General features: G+C 50.1%; 1 protein-coding gene across 1 annotated transcript in view; it reads left to right on the top strand.

Moving 5' to 3' along the window:
• Positions 1-2,547: 2,547 nt before the first annotated feature.
• The window catches only part of CENPW (centromere protein W), a 69,581-nt gene continuing 57,694 nt past the window's right edge, over positions 2,548-14,434 (top strand). The window contains exon 1 of the mRNA XM_078648926.1: positions 2,548-2,701. Coding sequence (XP_078505052.1) covers positions 2,612-2,701 — 90 coding nt within the window. The 5' untranslated portion in view covers positions 2,548-2,611. The remainder of the gene's footprint in view (positions 2,702-14,434) is intronic.

The following is a 14,434-nucleotide window of genomic DNA, read 5'->3' as shown; positions in this document are numbered from 1 at the left end:
TGCACAAATGTGCTGTGCGTGCCAGCGAATGAGCATTAAAGTGCACACAGCGTCGCTGTGCGCGTGAGCGATAGAGCATGGAGCTGCTGTGTACATAAAATGGACACAAAGCTGGTGTGCACGTTAGTATTGGCACAAAGCTGTTGTACACGCTGTTGTCCGTCTGTAAAGGCTGCTGGGTGTGTCAGCCAAGGAGAATGAAGCTGGTTTGCGCGTCAAGGTTTCTAGGTGCGCAATCAAAGAGCAACGTCGGGTCAATGCGTTGCACGTTGCGTTCCAATGACGAATTTCTGGAATGCCACAGTTATATGGAGAAGTCCTAAAGTTCACAGAGGAAAGCACAGTGCCAGCACGAGGACGGGCAGTCACGAGCAGGTAGTTAAAGAAATAACATGGAACCACCCGGACAGCGGTAAAGTTAACAAGTGAAAGCGGGATGTAAGTAGGGGGGAGGAGAAGTCTGGGCAGGCAGGATGACTCAGGGGAGGGGGCGGAGCGGGGCAGAGCGGCATGTGGGTGTGCAGAAGCCGGGCCTTTGAAGTGAAGCTAAGCTTCACTTCAAAGGTGTCGGAGGAATGCGGGCGGCTGTGCACGCGCTTTTAAGCTCAATGCACATGCGCATTGAGCTTAAAAGTCACGGGCACTGCAAGGAATCGCCACGATTCCTTGCAAGTTGGATAAAGAGTGGATAAGCCCCCATAGTCTCGCAAGCTCGATGCGCATGCGCATCGACAGGCGAGACCTAAAAATGGGGGTTTAATATTCATTGCAATGGCAGTATGGAGGATCTGTGTTGCTTCCGCCTTGTTGGACACCGATCCCCCATCTTTCTCTCAGTGGATGGCGAGGCTAGTCGCAACTTATCATTTAGAGAAAGCCGTCTATGCCAAGAAAGGCCGTAAAAGCAGGAAGAAGGGCCTCAAGGTGTGGGAAATGGTCACACCCTGGTTAGATCAGACGGGATAACTTGGTATGCGTTCATTTCTCTGCATGTTTTCCCTCTGCTTTCCATGTTATATTTTGCCCTCTTTTAGTATGCTTACTACTCGCTACTTAAAATGTTGATTTCGATACTATAGTACTACTCATTGTGGGGGGTGGGGCCAGTGGGCAGGTCGAACTTGCCAGATGTTTGTATTTTTCTTATGCAAAAAAAAATAAAAAATGAAGTGTCCCCAAGAACATCTCACCCCTTTTCTACCAAACAATTAAAAAATATTAATTTGTGCTACCACTTAGTTTTCCCCTGCAATAAGCCTAAAATAAGCCTAAAATCATAATGTTGTGTCTGGTCACTGTGATAGAAGTGGCACGGTTCTCAAAACAGTGGTGCCACACTATCAGCTCTCACTGTGACTTCAATCTAAAGCAGATACAACACAGTACTGTATAGTCTGCAGAGGGGAGCATCATCTGTGACTTTGCCAGGCTGCCCTCTCTAAAACAGCAACTAATTCCGGTCTCCACATCACAGCAACACTGTCTTAGAAGCTGTCTGCAGGCAAGTGACGGTGACTCCTATATTTTCGCGGCACTGTGAGACTTGGTAAGTCAATAAGAAGGCAGGTGATTATTGGAGAGGTTGGAGTTTTCTATACTGGCAGTTTTCACTCTCACCATAAAGTAGCGCAGAGGGTAAATATGCCTACTGCAAAGAAAGTCTACCAACATATTACAGAACAGTATTTTATGTTGCTAGCTCAGTGGGTTGCTGCTTTTGTCACATAGTTCCCTTAGTTACATGTAGTCCAGTCGCAAGTGGCACTGAGTTTAGGGTGGAGGGTGCTGATTATTTAGAAATACTAGGTTGAAAATCACCTGCTGCACATTTCGAATTTCTAGTTGCTCAACTGGGCGTAATTTCTGATATCCATCTGTTTCCATGGATTTCCCTGCATGATTTTGGTCGCGAGAAGGCGTCACTCGAAGTGTCACACATTTAGTCCTTGAATGTGTTTTATCTTTATGAACAGTTATTACATGTGTGCATTCTATGTGTAGAAGGTTCTGTTTGGAGCTTGTTTATGCTTAACCGTAGTCCCATGATGACGTGCGCTGCTGTGGCTGATCGAAGCATTCTGATGGAACAGCTGAAGCAGGGGACACGCTGGTTGTGAGCTCTTTTTCATGCTGTAATCTTAATGCTAATAAACAACTCTTTCAATCATTTCCTGGAGTGGTTTCAACAACATAATGCCACTCTTTAAGTACACGTAAACTATGAAAATATCACACATAAGCAATCTGAAAACTTGGTTAACATGGAAAACATGATTAAGCAAAAATGGAGAGCCGCTGAATTCCAAAGACCCTGCTTAGGCTACCGTTCTTTAACCATTCACGATCCCCCAAAGAACACGGGTCAAAAAACCTAACAATGGCATCTGCAATAGAAGGGAACGTGCCTTATTCGGAGTTCTATCAGCAGCAACAGCGTCCGATTGCTGCGTCTCCGCATTAGAGCATGCGCACTGAAGAGAGAAGCTCGCCGTCAAATGTGACGTAGGACGCAAGGTCCTCTCTGCTCATTGGTTATGAGAATGTTTGGGTCATTGATGTGCTCGAACTTCCTGATTTCAATTTAGAAGGCACAGCTCGGAGGGAGCTCACGATGAGTCGTAGAGTGTGTCGAGGTACTCTCAGCAAGGTTATCAAGAAAAACAGATCGGCGTTGCGACTGACACGTAATCTTGACTTATTGGTGAGTGTGTCGACCGGAAGCTCCATACACTGTCTAGCAATGAGAGATGACATTTTACCTTATGGTGGCGGAGATTGTTAACAGTAAGATACAGGCTGTTTTTAATTGCTCAGTTCACCTCTAAATTGTATCGCAAAAGAATTAAGATCCCTCCAACCCCTTGAGACAAACCCCTTCATTTAAAGGGAGATTGTCTATCTACAGGGCATCGCAGGACTGTGATAGTTTGGGCAGAATCACTAATTATAACTATAAGGTTCTGAATCTAATATCCCCGTTGACCGTCCTCGTGTTGTTATCGAATGCATGACGGTTAGTATGTTTTTGATAGGACTGTTGAGTTACCGCAACAGAGTATGAATTTCATGGCTTTCAGGAGCAGCTCTGTTATTCTGATAAGTGGAACTCGCTGACTGCTGTAGACCAGATAAATCAAGGCTAGTCCAAAGATTTTTGGGGCCCCAGGCGAAAGGTAGATATGAGGCGCATGTGACATCACAAGAAGTGACACCACAGGAATATTAATCTTCTTTGGTATCGCTGAAGTGACCTATTGTGGATATCAGTAACGTGGATAAAAAGATAAATACACAAAATAAGTAAATCCATCCATTTTAAATCTGTATAAAGTGGATAAGATTAGTCGCATATAACGGAAAAGGCAGGCACAGGTCTCATAAAGATGGATTTCCTTGCTCAACGGGACTCAATTGTTTCAAGATTAGTGTAGGATAAAAGTTCCAGAGCATTGCAGAAAGTTAATGGAAATGCTTCAATATGGTTAAAAAAATATGCAACAGGGTATAGCGAAATAAAGTAGCGTTGTACCTTTTCACTTTTCACCTGAAAGTCTTACAAGTCACAGGCCAGCAGAATTCTGTAGAAACAAAGCAAAACATGTATTATAGACCAGCGCCTCTCCTCTATGTGAGACTGCACAAAAGAAGGGTTCAATTCACCCCTGTGCTGAAAAGGCTTTTTAAAATGTGAGTTTTTAGAATTCTCAAACTAATACATCGTTTGATTTATTCCTTTCATTTGGATCTTGAACTAATCCATTTATGATGGAAAAATGATAAGGCAAGTTCTAGAACGCAAGGAAATAACAGCAGGATGAACTACTTACGTGTGCTATAACGAAGCAACTTAAGACCTCATTTAGTGGAAGTCTGTGCTAGTGGAAGTTACAGTTTTTATATAAATTCTATTTAATGTGAAAATGTAAACAAAGTTTGATGATTCTCTTATTTTGGAACCGTTAGTGAAGCCAGTTGTGAGGACAAGGCAGAGGACAGCTGTGCTGTGTGTTTGCACAAATATGTGTGTTTGTTGCATCAGTATACCAGTGCCGTTTATTGCTGCCGCTGCTATTAGATAAGAGCAGTGGTCGAAGTGGGTAAAAAAAAGTAGGGGAACTGTGGGCGAAGACTCCGAGGGCAGGGATAACCCAAGGATTGGATCAGTGGGCGGAGTCAGAGGTGTGGCCAGAATGTGCAAAACATCCCAATTTTTAGTATTTGTTTGGCATTTCACTGACTAGTTACAGCTTTTGTGTTATTTAATTCAACCAATGGATACACTTAATTATTTAACCCCTTCGCTGCGGCGGCTATTCTGCCGCAGCGCTAAGGGGGCGGGGCTTCGGCGCGGCGGTCCCGTGCTTGTGACAGAACCGCTCCGGCACGCGGGTGAGCTGTGCTTATGACGGAACGGTTCCGTCACGGCCCCGCCCGCTCAATAGAACGCGCAGGCGCGGCGGCGGGGCCGTGACGGAACCGTTCTGTCACCAGCACAGCCCACCCGAGGCTCGTGACGGAACGGTTCCGTCACGAGCATGAGAGGGGTTAAAGTTTGATATGAGTTACTGGCATATAAATACACTCACAAAGTGGGATATATTTCCAATCACTCAATGTCCCAAATACGCTTAAAAGTGGAATCACAAGCCATTTGCCTCCGAGCCATACAGTTTCTGTCATCAGCACTTCCCCATCCTTCTTCCACAACAGCAGTTCAAACATGAATGGCCAAATATCCTAGTTTGCAAATGTTTTCTATATAATTATGGCTCTGCCATGTTAACCACATAATTTATCATCCACTCCATAATCTTACAGTTTTAACTAGTCATTTTTGTAGCTCAAAAGGATAAAAAGGTACAACATTTTTTTACTTTTGTTGCTGCAAAGTGGACGGCCTTTTGCAACGGTTGACTGATCACCTTTCTCATTGCTGCATTTGTATGTCACACTGGTACTAATGAGGCAAAATCTTTACATATATAGTTATTTAAGACATAGGCAAAGTAGTAACCAGTAAATTAAAATACACCCCCCACCCTACACACACACACTAAACCAAAGCTCTTCTTGCGCCAGGCAAGCTAAGCGAGTCATCACAACCATCCCCAGAAGAGTTCTCTTGTCTCATCCATCCACCATTTCATCCATCCTTCCACCCAATGATATCCAACATTTCACCTCTATATTCTGTTGTCCATTCTTTCATCCATCATTCTATATTCTGTCGTGCATTATTTCATCCATCATTCATCCATCGATCTCCAAATGCATTCCATCAATCCCTCCATCAACCCTTTCATTGATCCACCATTTCACTCATCCATCCATCCTATCACCCATCCATCCATCCACCCACCCACACTTTCATTTCATCCTTTTCCCACATTCATCCATTTACGTTTTCACCAATACCCCATCCATCTACTCATCAGTCCATCCATTCACCCTTTCGCTTATCCATCCATCTTTTCTTCTACTCTCCACCCTCCCTTTCATTCATCTATCAATTCTTTGACTCGTCCACAATTACATCCATCCTTTCTCTCATATGCCCCACCCTTTCACTCTGTCCATCCATCCTTTCACTAATCCATCCACCCTTCCACCTATTTACCCTTTACCCGCCCAACCTTTCACTCACTCATCCATTCTTTCACTCATTGTTAGAACTGGGGGTCTCTAGTTGGCAGAGGTAAGTACCTTAGACCAAGTAGGGACCCTTGCTTCTAGTCAGGGTGAAGGAATAACCCTCTGAGATAACCCCTGCTCACCCTCTAGGTAGCATGGCACGAGCAGTCTAGGCTAAACAGAGGCAATGTGGATAACATTTGCACTTAACACAACAGTAATCCCCAATCCACCACAAACTGAAACCACACAGATAAGTATATTTTATAAAAATATATAACTTTATCTAGTTTCAGCAAGTAAATCAAGCATTTGCACGATAATCACTTTTTCAATAACAGGTTGCACTTAATCTTAATGTTGGTACTTGTAAATAGGAAGTTCTTAGAAACAAAAGTCTCTTAACTCAGCTTGCAAAAATATGGTTGCTGATTTATGCCTAATGGGCTCTCAAAACGAGCATCCTAAGCAATGCCAGTAGTCAGATAATTGCTAAAACAGCCCTGGGAGCAACTGCACCCCAAGCGCGCCTCACCGCGTGCTCCTTGGACTCTTTTCCTTCCACCGGCACAGCCTCCCACGCCCGCTGGCTTCAGGCGCCCCGCGCCTGCAGAGCACACTCGCTCCTTGCCCCGGCCGGTCCTGGTTGCTCTCCCGCCCGCTCTCGGCAATCCCACGAGCGGCGGGGGAGGTAGGCAGGCGCTCAGCTGCTGGGACGGCAGGCCAGGTGTCTCCAAAGCCCTCGCGGTTCCCTCGGGCGAGGACGGGTCCCTTCTTCCCGGGTCCGGCGGTGATCCGGCGGCACTCGAAGAGGTCCCGATGACTGGGACCAATCCTGTCGCGGCAAAGGGGGCGAGCCTCCAGCAGCACCCGGGAGTCAGCCAAGGGCAGTGCGGCTCCCGAGACAGGCAAACAATGACGCTCCGCTCCTTCAGCCAATCACGCACGATAACGCTGATGACGCTGCGCCGCACGGGCCAATCCTGTCGCAGCGTTAGTGAGGGGGCTCGGCTCCCTCAGTCAATGGGAGCGCGGCGGCTTCGATCTCCGTCGCCGCGGTCCCGGCTAAGGACGGCAAACTTCTGGGTGTATTGCTGGCCCCGGGCAGCGGCGATGACAAGGCGGTGAACACTTTAGGGCAACAGGTCGCTTCTAGACCTCCCACAGAGGCCACCCGATCGCTGGAGATGATTTTCGCCGCAGGGTGGTACCACGATCCTCCGGTCACCCTTAAACATGTGCCGATGAGCACATCGATCGTCTCCCCCGGCCAGCAGTTAAACACACACGCGCTGAGAGTCAAACACAGCGCGATCTTCACGGCAATTTGGCAAAGCTTTTAGGAACCTTTAACCCTGGGTTCCCAACAGGAGGCCAGCTCTTCTCAGGCCCTTGGAGATACAAATTGCAGACACAGGACACAGCAAAGTCTTAGCAGGTTCAAGCAGGCAGGGTCACAGCACACAGCCAAGTCCCTTTCTCCTCCTCAGCTTCCAGTTAGACAGCAGACCAGGTCAGCCCTTGGAGCACACAGCAAGGCAATCTTCCTTCAGTCTTGCAGCAGTCCTTCTTCCAGCAGAGGTTCCTTCTTGATTGTAGAATTTTAGAATCTAAACTTCTGTAGTCAGGGGTCCTTTCCTTATACCCCTCAAAGTCTTTGAAGTCCTTTGAAGTCTTTGTGCAAGCGGCCCTGACTCCAGTCTAAACCAGTTCTGGGGGCTGCTGAAGCACTGAGGTGTTTCTGGTTTTCTTCTTCCTGTCAGCTCCAGGGTCAGAGGTGTCAGTTGGCCGGCAGGAGAGGGAGCCAGCAGGGTGGGCAGGCAGGCACAGCCCAGCACTATCAGGCGTTTCTTCCTCCCACCTCCCTAGCAGCAGATGCGGCCTTTCACCCACGGGCTAACTCCTACCCCCTCCTCCGGGGCCTCTGCAGCCCTCTGTCACACCCAGGCCAGACAGGCATTCCACAAACCCAGGCACACAGAAAGGTTTAGACAAAAGAACAGCCACTTTCTAAAAGTGCTATTCTCCAACACAGGATTTAAAAACACCCTTCACTAAAAGATGTGTCATTAAATTCTGAGTTCAGGGATATCTTTCACTCATGTCCCATCTTGTTCCTATGGGGAGATAGGCTGGTATCACATGGGCCAGCCTCCTCCATGTTACTCTATGGAGCAAGAGAGCCTTACAGCAGTGAGCACATAAAATGGCTGCTGCCCACTACCAGAGCATGTGACCTGCACTAGTACATGCTCTACCTTATCCATACACTGCACCCTGCCCAGGGGGGGTACCTTGAGCCTTCCATAGGGGTGAGTGAGGTGCACAGACAGGGAAGGGTTAGGCCCAGCCAGTGGAGACACTGGCCAGGGGGACAGGCAGTCACTGACTGCACACAGGCCCTGCGCTGGCAGGCCTGAGTCCTTTTTAGGGCTACTCATGTGGGTGGCGCAATCTGCGCTGCAGGCCCACTAGTAGCATCTGTCATCACCAGCCCTGGCACACACAGTGCACTTTACTAGGGACTTCATGGTGATACAAATATGCCAATCCGGTATATTCAATCAATATGGCAATTTACAGAGGGAGCACTTACACTCTGACACTGATCAGCAGTGGCAGAGTGTCCAAAGCATCTAAACCAGCAAAAACGAAATCCAGCACAGCATCAAAAACACATGAGTCAGAGGCAAAAAGATGGGGGAAGAACCACGCCAAAGGTGTCAGGTCTAACACGTGTTCCCTCCAGCTGAAAGTGGGGAGAACTACCCAACCTCTTGGGAGTCCTCATCACTAAGGCGGAAGAATCTGGACAGACCGCCAGCATTGGCGTGTTCTGTACCAGGGCGGTGCTCCACCGTAAAGTCCAGCCCCTGTAGGGAAATGGACCACCTCAACAATTTTGGATTCTCACCCCTCATCTGCATTAACCATCTGAGGGGCCTGTGGTCGGTCTGAACACGGAAGTGAGTCCCAAACAGGTAGGGCCTCAGCTTCTTCAGAGCCCAGACCACAGCGAAAGCTTCTCTTTCAATGGCACTCCATTTCTGTTCCCTGGGGATTAGCCTCCGGCTAATGAAAGCCACTGGTTGGTCTCCGCCCTCATCATTAATCTGTGAGAGTACTGCTCCCACGCCTTGCTCTGAAGCGTCAGTTTGCACAATTAACTCACTGGAAAAGTCAGGTGCCTTAAGCACCGGTGCTGTGCACATGGCAGTTTTGAGGGTGTCAAAAGCAGTTTGACAGGCCTCAGTCCAATTCACTTTCCTGGGCTGATTTCTAGATGTCAGCTCTGTCAAAGGGGCTACAATGGTGCCATAACCTTTGACAAACCGTCTGTAATACCCGGTGAGACCTAAAAAGGCTCTCACCTCAGTCTGAGTCTTGGGGGGTTCCCAAGCCAGAATGGTATCAATCTTTGCCTGTAGGGGCGCCACCTGGCCGCTCCCCACCTGGTGTCCCAAGTACACCACAGATCCCTGCCCTATCTGGCATTTACTGGCATTGATAGTGAGGCCTGCCTTCTGCAGAGCCTTCAACACTTCAGTGAGATGTTGCAGGTGTTCCTCCCAAGTGGAGCTGAACACAGCAATGTCATCCAGGTAGGCTGCGCTGAATTGCTCCAGCCCCGCCAGTACCTGGTTGACCAATCTCTGAAATGTGGCAGGGGCATTTTTCAACCCAAAGGGCATGACACGGAACTGGAAGTGCCCCTCTGGCGTTGAAAATGCTGACCTCTCCTTAGCCCCCTCGGTTAAGGCAATCTGCCAGTACCCTGAAGTCAAATCAAAAGTGCTCAGGTACTGGGCAGCTCCCAACCGATCCACCAGCTCATCAGCTCTGGGGATGGGGTGCGCGTCAGTCTTGGTGACCGCATTGAGCCCACGGTAGTCCATGCAGAACCGAAGTTCTGGGGTGCCACCGGGGGTAGCAGCTTTCTTAGGCACTAAGACCACTGGGCTAGCCCAGGGGCTGCTGGAGGGCTCAATAACCCCTAGCGTCAACATCTTGGAAACTTCTTCCTTGATGCTGGCTCTGACCTTGTCAGCCACTCTGTAAAACTTCTGTTTCACAGGCAGACTGTCTCCAGTGTCCACATCGTGGACGCACCACTTGGTGACACCTGGGGTCAGGGAGAACAGGGGGGCAAACTGACCCAAGACTTGGCGACAGTCCTCCTGCTGCTCTGGGGTCAGGGTGGGGGAGAGGACCACACCATCCACTGACCCATCTCGCTCCTTGACTGCCAGGAGGTCCGGGAGAGGCTCACTATCCTCCTCCCCTCCAGCATCTGTAGCCATGAGCATAGTCACTTCAGTCCTCTCAAAGTGGGGTTTGAGGCGGTTCACATGTGGCACTCTCAGGGGCTGCCTGGGAGTCTTCAGGTTAACCAAATAGGTAACCTCGCTCTTGCGCTCCACCACCTCATATGGCCCAGACCACTTGTCACGGAGCGCACAAGGCTCCACTGGCGCCATCACCCACACTTTCTGACCAGGGTGGAACTCAACCAGTGAAGTGTTCTGGTCATACCACCTCTTCATTTCCTCCTGGCTAGCCTCTAGGTTCTCTTGAGCGAGCTTCCTGAAGCGCTTGGTCTGGTTGCGAATGGCCAGCACATAGCTGAACACATCCTGAGGGGTTTTCCCACGGGATTTCTCCCACCCCTCCTTCACCAGAGTCAGCGGCCCTCTGACAGGGTGGCCATACAGCAACTCAAAGGGACTGAACCCTAAGGATTTCTGGGGCACCTCCCTGTAGGCAAACAACAGGCATGGCAACAAGACATCCCATTTCCGCCTCATGGGCTCTTCCAGGCCCATAATCATGCCCTTCAATGTGCGGTGAATTTGTATGTCACCCCACACTCCGCCCACAGGGACTTCATATACCTAGAAATGAAGTTAGTCCCTCTGTCTGAGACCACCTCCCTGGGAAATCCCACCCGGGAAAAGATTCCCATCAAGGCACGGCCCACCACTGGGGCGGTGACTGTCCTGAGCGGGATGGCTTCCGGGTACTGAGTGGCATGGTCCACCAAGACCAGGATAAACCTGTTGCCTAGGGCTGTCTTGGGGTCCAGGGGCCCCACGATGTCAATGCCCACCCGCTCAAAAGGGGTGCTCACCACGGGAAAGGGTTGGAGGGGGGCCACGCGCTTCCCTCCGCTCTTGCCACTGGCCTGACAAGTCTGGCAAGATTTACAAAAGGAAGAGACGTGCGTCTTCATCTGGGGCCAGTAGAAATGGGTGACAAGCCTGTGATAGGTCTTGTCTTGCCCCAGATGTCCTGCGAGAGGCACGTCATGAGCCAGACCCAGTAGGAAGTTCCTGAAGCTCTCCGGTACTACCAGCACACGGGCTGCACCGGGCTCAGCGAACTTAGGCTCACTATAAAGTAAGTCATCCTCCCAGTAGATCAAATGCTCCTTGGACCCCAGGCCTGCTGCCTGGTCTGCAGCCTGCTGCCGCACACCAATGAGAGAAGGGCACTCCTTCTGAGCCTGGCAGAATTCCTCCCTGGAGGGACCACCCTCTTGCTGCCACTGGGACAGCTCAGGCAATTCCCCTAGTTCGGCCACCTGCTCCCCTGTAGGTTCCAGGGCATCCCCTTCCGGGTCTGCTTCCTCCTGGACCGTGGGAACAGTGGGGGCCGGTTTACCGCGCCCTCTACCCCGTCTTCTCTTGGCAGGTTCCTGGGCCATGGTTCCAGGCTCCAGTTCTGCTAGACCGCCCTCTCTGGCTGTCATTGCACGGGTGGACACACAGATCCACGCAGGGAAACCCAACATCTCCAAGTGAGTCCTGTGCTCCACTTCTTTCCATGGGGAGCTCTCCAGGTCATTACCTAATAGACAATCTACAGACAATGCATCACTTACAACAATTTCCAAAATACCAGAGACTCCTCCCCATTCAAAGGGAACTTTTGCCAACTTGCAGTAGCGCACTGAACTGTCAGCTGCCACCACAGGCCGGAGTACTTTGGGAACAATTTGCTCTTCAGACACCCACCGACACCTGACAGATGTCACGCTGGCCCCGGTGTCTCTGAGAGCCTCTACTTCCTGTCCATTGATGGTCACCTTCTGCCCGTATTTCTTGGTGTTTTGGGGCAGCAAAGTTTCCTGGGCCATCTCTTGGTCTCCTAGAGAGACAAGGGTCATCAATGCTAACCCCTTCTCCCCACTAGAAATCAAATCCCCTCCCAATGCTACACAGGCTAACGCCGGTGCTGGAGCACCCGAGGGTGCTGGAGGTTTCTTTGGACATTTGGGGGCAATGTGCCCCACCTCCCTACATGAATAGCAAGTAAGTGGGGTCTTTTTGTCCTGCGTGCCCTTATGGGGCCAGGACTTCTTAGGCTTGGGGGGTTGAGACACCTTCTCCTGGGAACCATTTTGGGGCCCTTTAGAAGACTCCTTTTGATTACCCATGTCCCCCCCACTCTTCTGCTGGGGACCCTGTCCACCTTTGGCTGGGGTACTTACCACCCCCCTGTGGACCCTGGTGCTAGTCCACCGGTCCGCCTCTTTAGCAAGCTCACTGGGATCAGTTAACTTGCTATCCAAAAGATGCTGGCGCAGCTCTGGGACACATAAACTACTTAAGTGCTCCCTACTAATCAAGTGACACAACCCCACATAATCAGTAACTTTGCTGCCCTTTATCCAACCTTCCAGTGCACGCGTGTACATATTCACACACTCCACCCAAGTACTTGAATCAAGCTTCTTGAAGTTCCTAAACTTCTGGCGGTACTGTTCTGAAGTGAGCCCATACCTGAGGCACAAAGCCTCCTTCATAGCGGGGTAGGATGAAGCATCCTCTGCTTCTAAGGGTTCCAAAACATCCCTCCCAGAGGCCTCAAAATGCTTTCACAATCCGGCCCCCCAATTCTTCTCAGGCACTTCATTCATCCTTAAGGCAAGTTCATACGCTCTGAACCACGCATAAATATCCTCACCCGTCTGATAATTCTGTACCAGATCCTTTGGTATGTATACCTTACCCGCCTGTACTGGTTGTGCGCTGCCACCATTAGAACTGGACACCACCTTTTTAAATCTGATGTCCAACTCCTTCATGCTCAACTCATGAGCCAATTGGAGTTTCTTCTCCTCCAAAGCGAGAGTATGTCTTCTCTCCTGCGCCTCTCTCTCCTGCGCCTCTTTCTCAACTTCCAGGCGCAGTCTCTTCTCATCGGCTTGCGCTCTGAGCTTAAAAAGCTCAATCTCATGGGCCCTAGCTCTCTGATTCTCCTCCAGCTCCTCTGGAGAAATAATCCTACCGGAGTGGTTGCTGCCAGTCCTAGACACTGCCTTCGTCACTGGCAACTCACTGGGCAAAAAAGCATTCTCTTGTGCGCCTTCCTCTCCAGTAGTAGCTTCTGGATCACCATGTTTGGCCTCCCACCAGGCCCTCAGAGCTTTCTGTAGCTCTTCCTTGTTTGCGCTGCCCCTTACTGGGCATTCAAGCCGTTTGCAGAATTTTCTCAGTTGCTCCTTGTTATAGGTGAACAACTCCTGGATTTCAAATTCCACTTCTACTTCTCCATTCACGCTTGGCGTTTCCTGAGACATGATGCTTCCTAACCTTTTCAACTAAAAGGTTTCACCAAAAAGAAAAAATCTTGCGCAACCTGTGCTGCTAAACTAGACTAGTGATGTACAAGAAATCACTGCCGGTCAAGTGCAATTATTAGTTCAAAATCCCACCGCTGTCCAACAATGTTAGAACTGGGGGTCTCTAGTTGGCAGAGGTAAGTACCTTAGACCAAGTAGGGACCCTTGCTTCTAGTCAGGGTGAAGGAATAACCCTCTGAGATAACCCCTGCTCACCCTCTAGGTAGCATGGCACGAGCAGTCTAGGCTAAACAGAGGCAATGTGCATAACATTTGCACTTAACACAACAGTAATCCCCAATCCACCACAAACTGAGACCACACAGGTAAGTATATTTTATAAAAATATATAACTTTATCTAGTTTCAGCAAGTAAATCAAGCATTTGCACGATAATCACTTTTTCAATAACAGGTTGCACTTAATCTTAATGTTGGTACTTGTAAATAGGAAGTTCTTAGAAACAAAAACAGTCTCAAGTCTCTTAACTCAGCTTGCAAAAATATGGTTGCTGATTTATGCCTAATGGGCTCTCAAAACGAGCATCCTAAGCAATGCCAGTAGTCAGATAATTGCCAAAACAGCCCTGGGAGCAACTGCACCCCAAGCGCTGCAAGCGCGCCTCACCGCGTGCTCCTTGGACTCTTTTCCTTCCACCGGCACAGCCTCCCACACCCGCTGGATTCAAGCGCCCCGCGCCTGCAGAGCACACTCGCTCCTTGCCCCGGCAGGTCCTGGTTGCTCTCCCGCCCGCTCTCGGCAATCCCACGAGCGGCGGGGGAGGTAGGCAGGCGCTCAGCTGCTGGGACGGCAGGCCAGGGGTCTCCAAAGCCCTCGCGGTTCCCTCGGCGAGGACGGGTCCCTTCTTCCCGGGTCCGGCGGTGATCCGGCGGCACTCGAAGAGGTCCCGATGACGGGGACCAATCCTGTCGCGACAAAGGGGGCGAGCCTCCAGCAGCACCCGGGAGTCAGCCAAGGGCAGTGCGGCTCCCGGGACAGGCAAACAATGACGCTCCGCTCCTTCAGCCAATCACGCACGATAACGCTGATGACGCTGCGCCGCACGGGCCAATCCCGTCGTGGCGTTAGTGAGGGGGCTCGGCTCCCTCAGCCAATGGGAGCGCCGCGGCTTCGATCTCCGTCGCCGCGGTCCCGGCTAAGGACGGCAAACTTCTGGGT

The sequence above is a fragment of the Lissotriton helveticus genome, chromosome 6, assembly GCF_964261635.1.
Source record: "Lissotriton helveticus chromosome 6, aLisHel1.1, whole genome shotgun sequence".
In the NCBI taxonomy this organism is placed as follows: Eukaryota; Metazoa; Chordata; class Amphibia; order Caudata; family Salamandridae; genus Lissotriton; species Lissotriton helveticus.
Note: the sequence above shows the minus strand (reverse complement) of the source record. Positions and strands in the feature narration are given on the sequence as shown.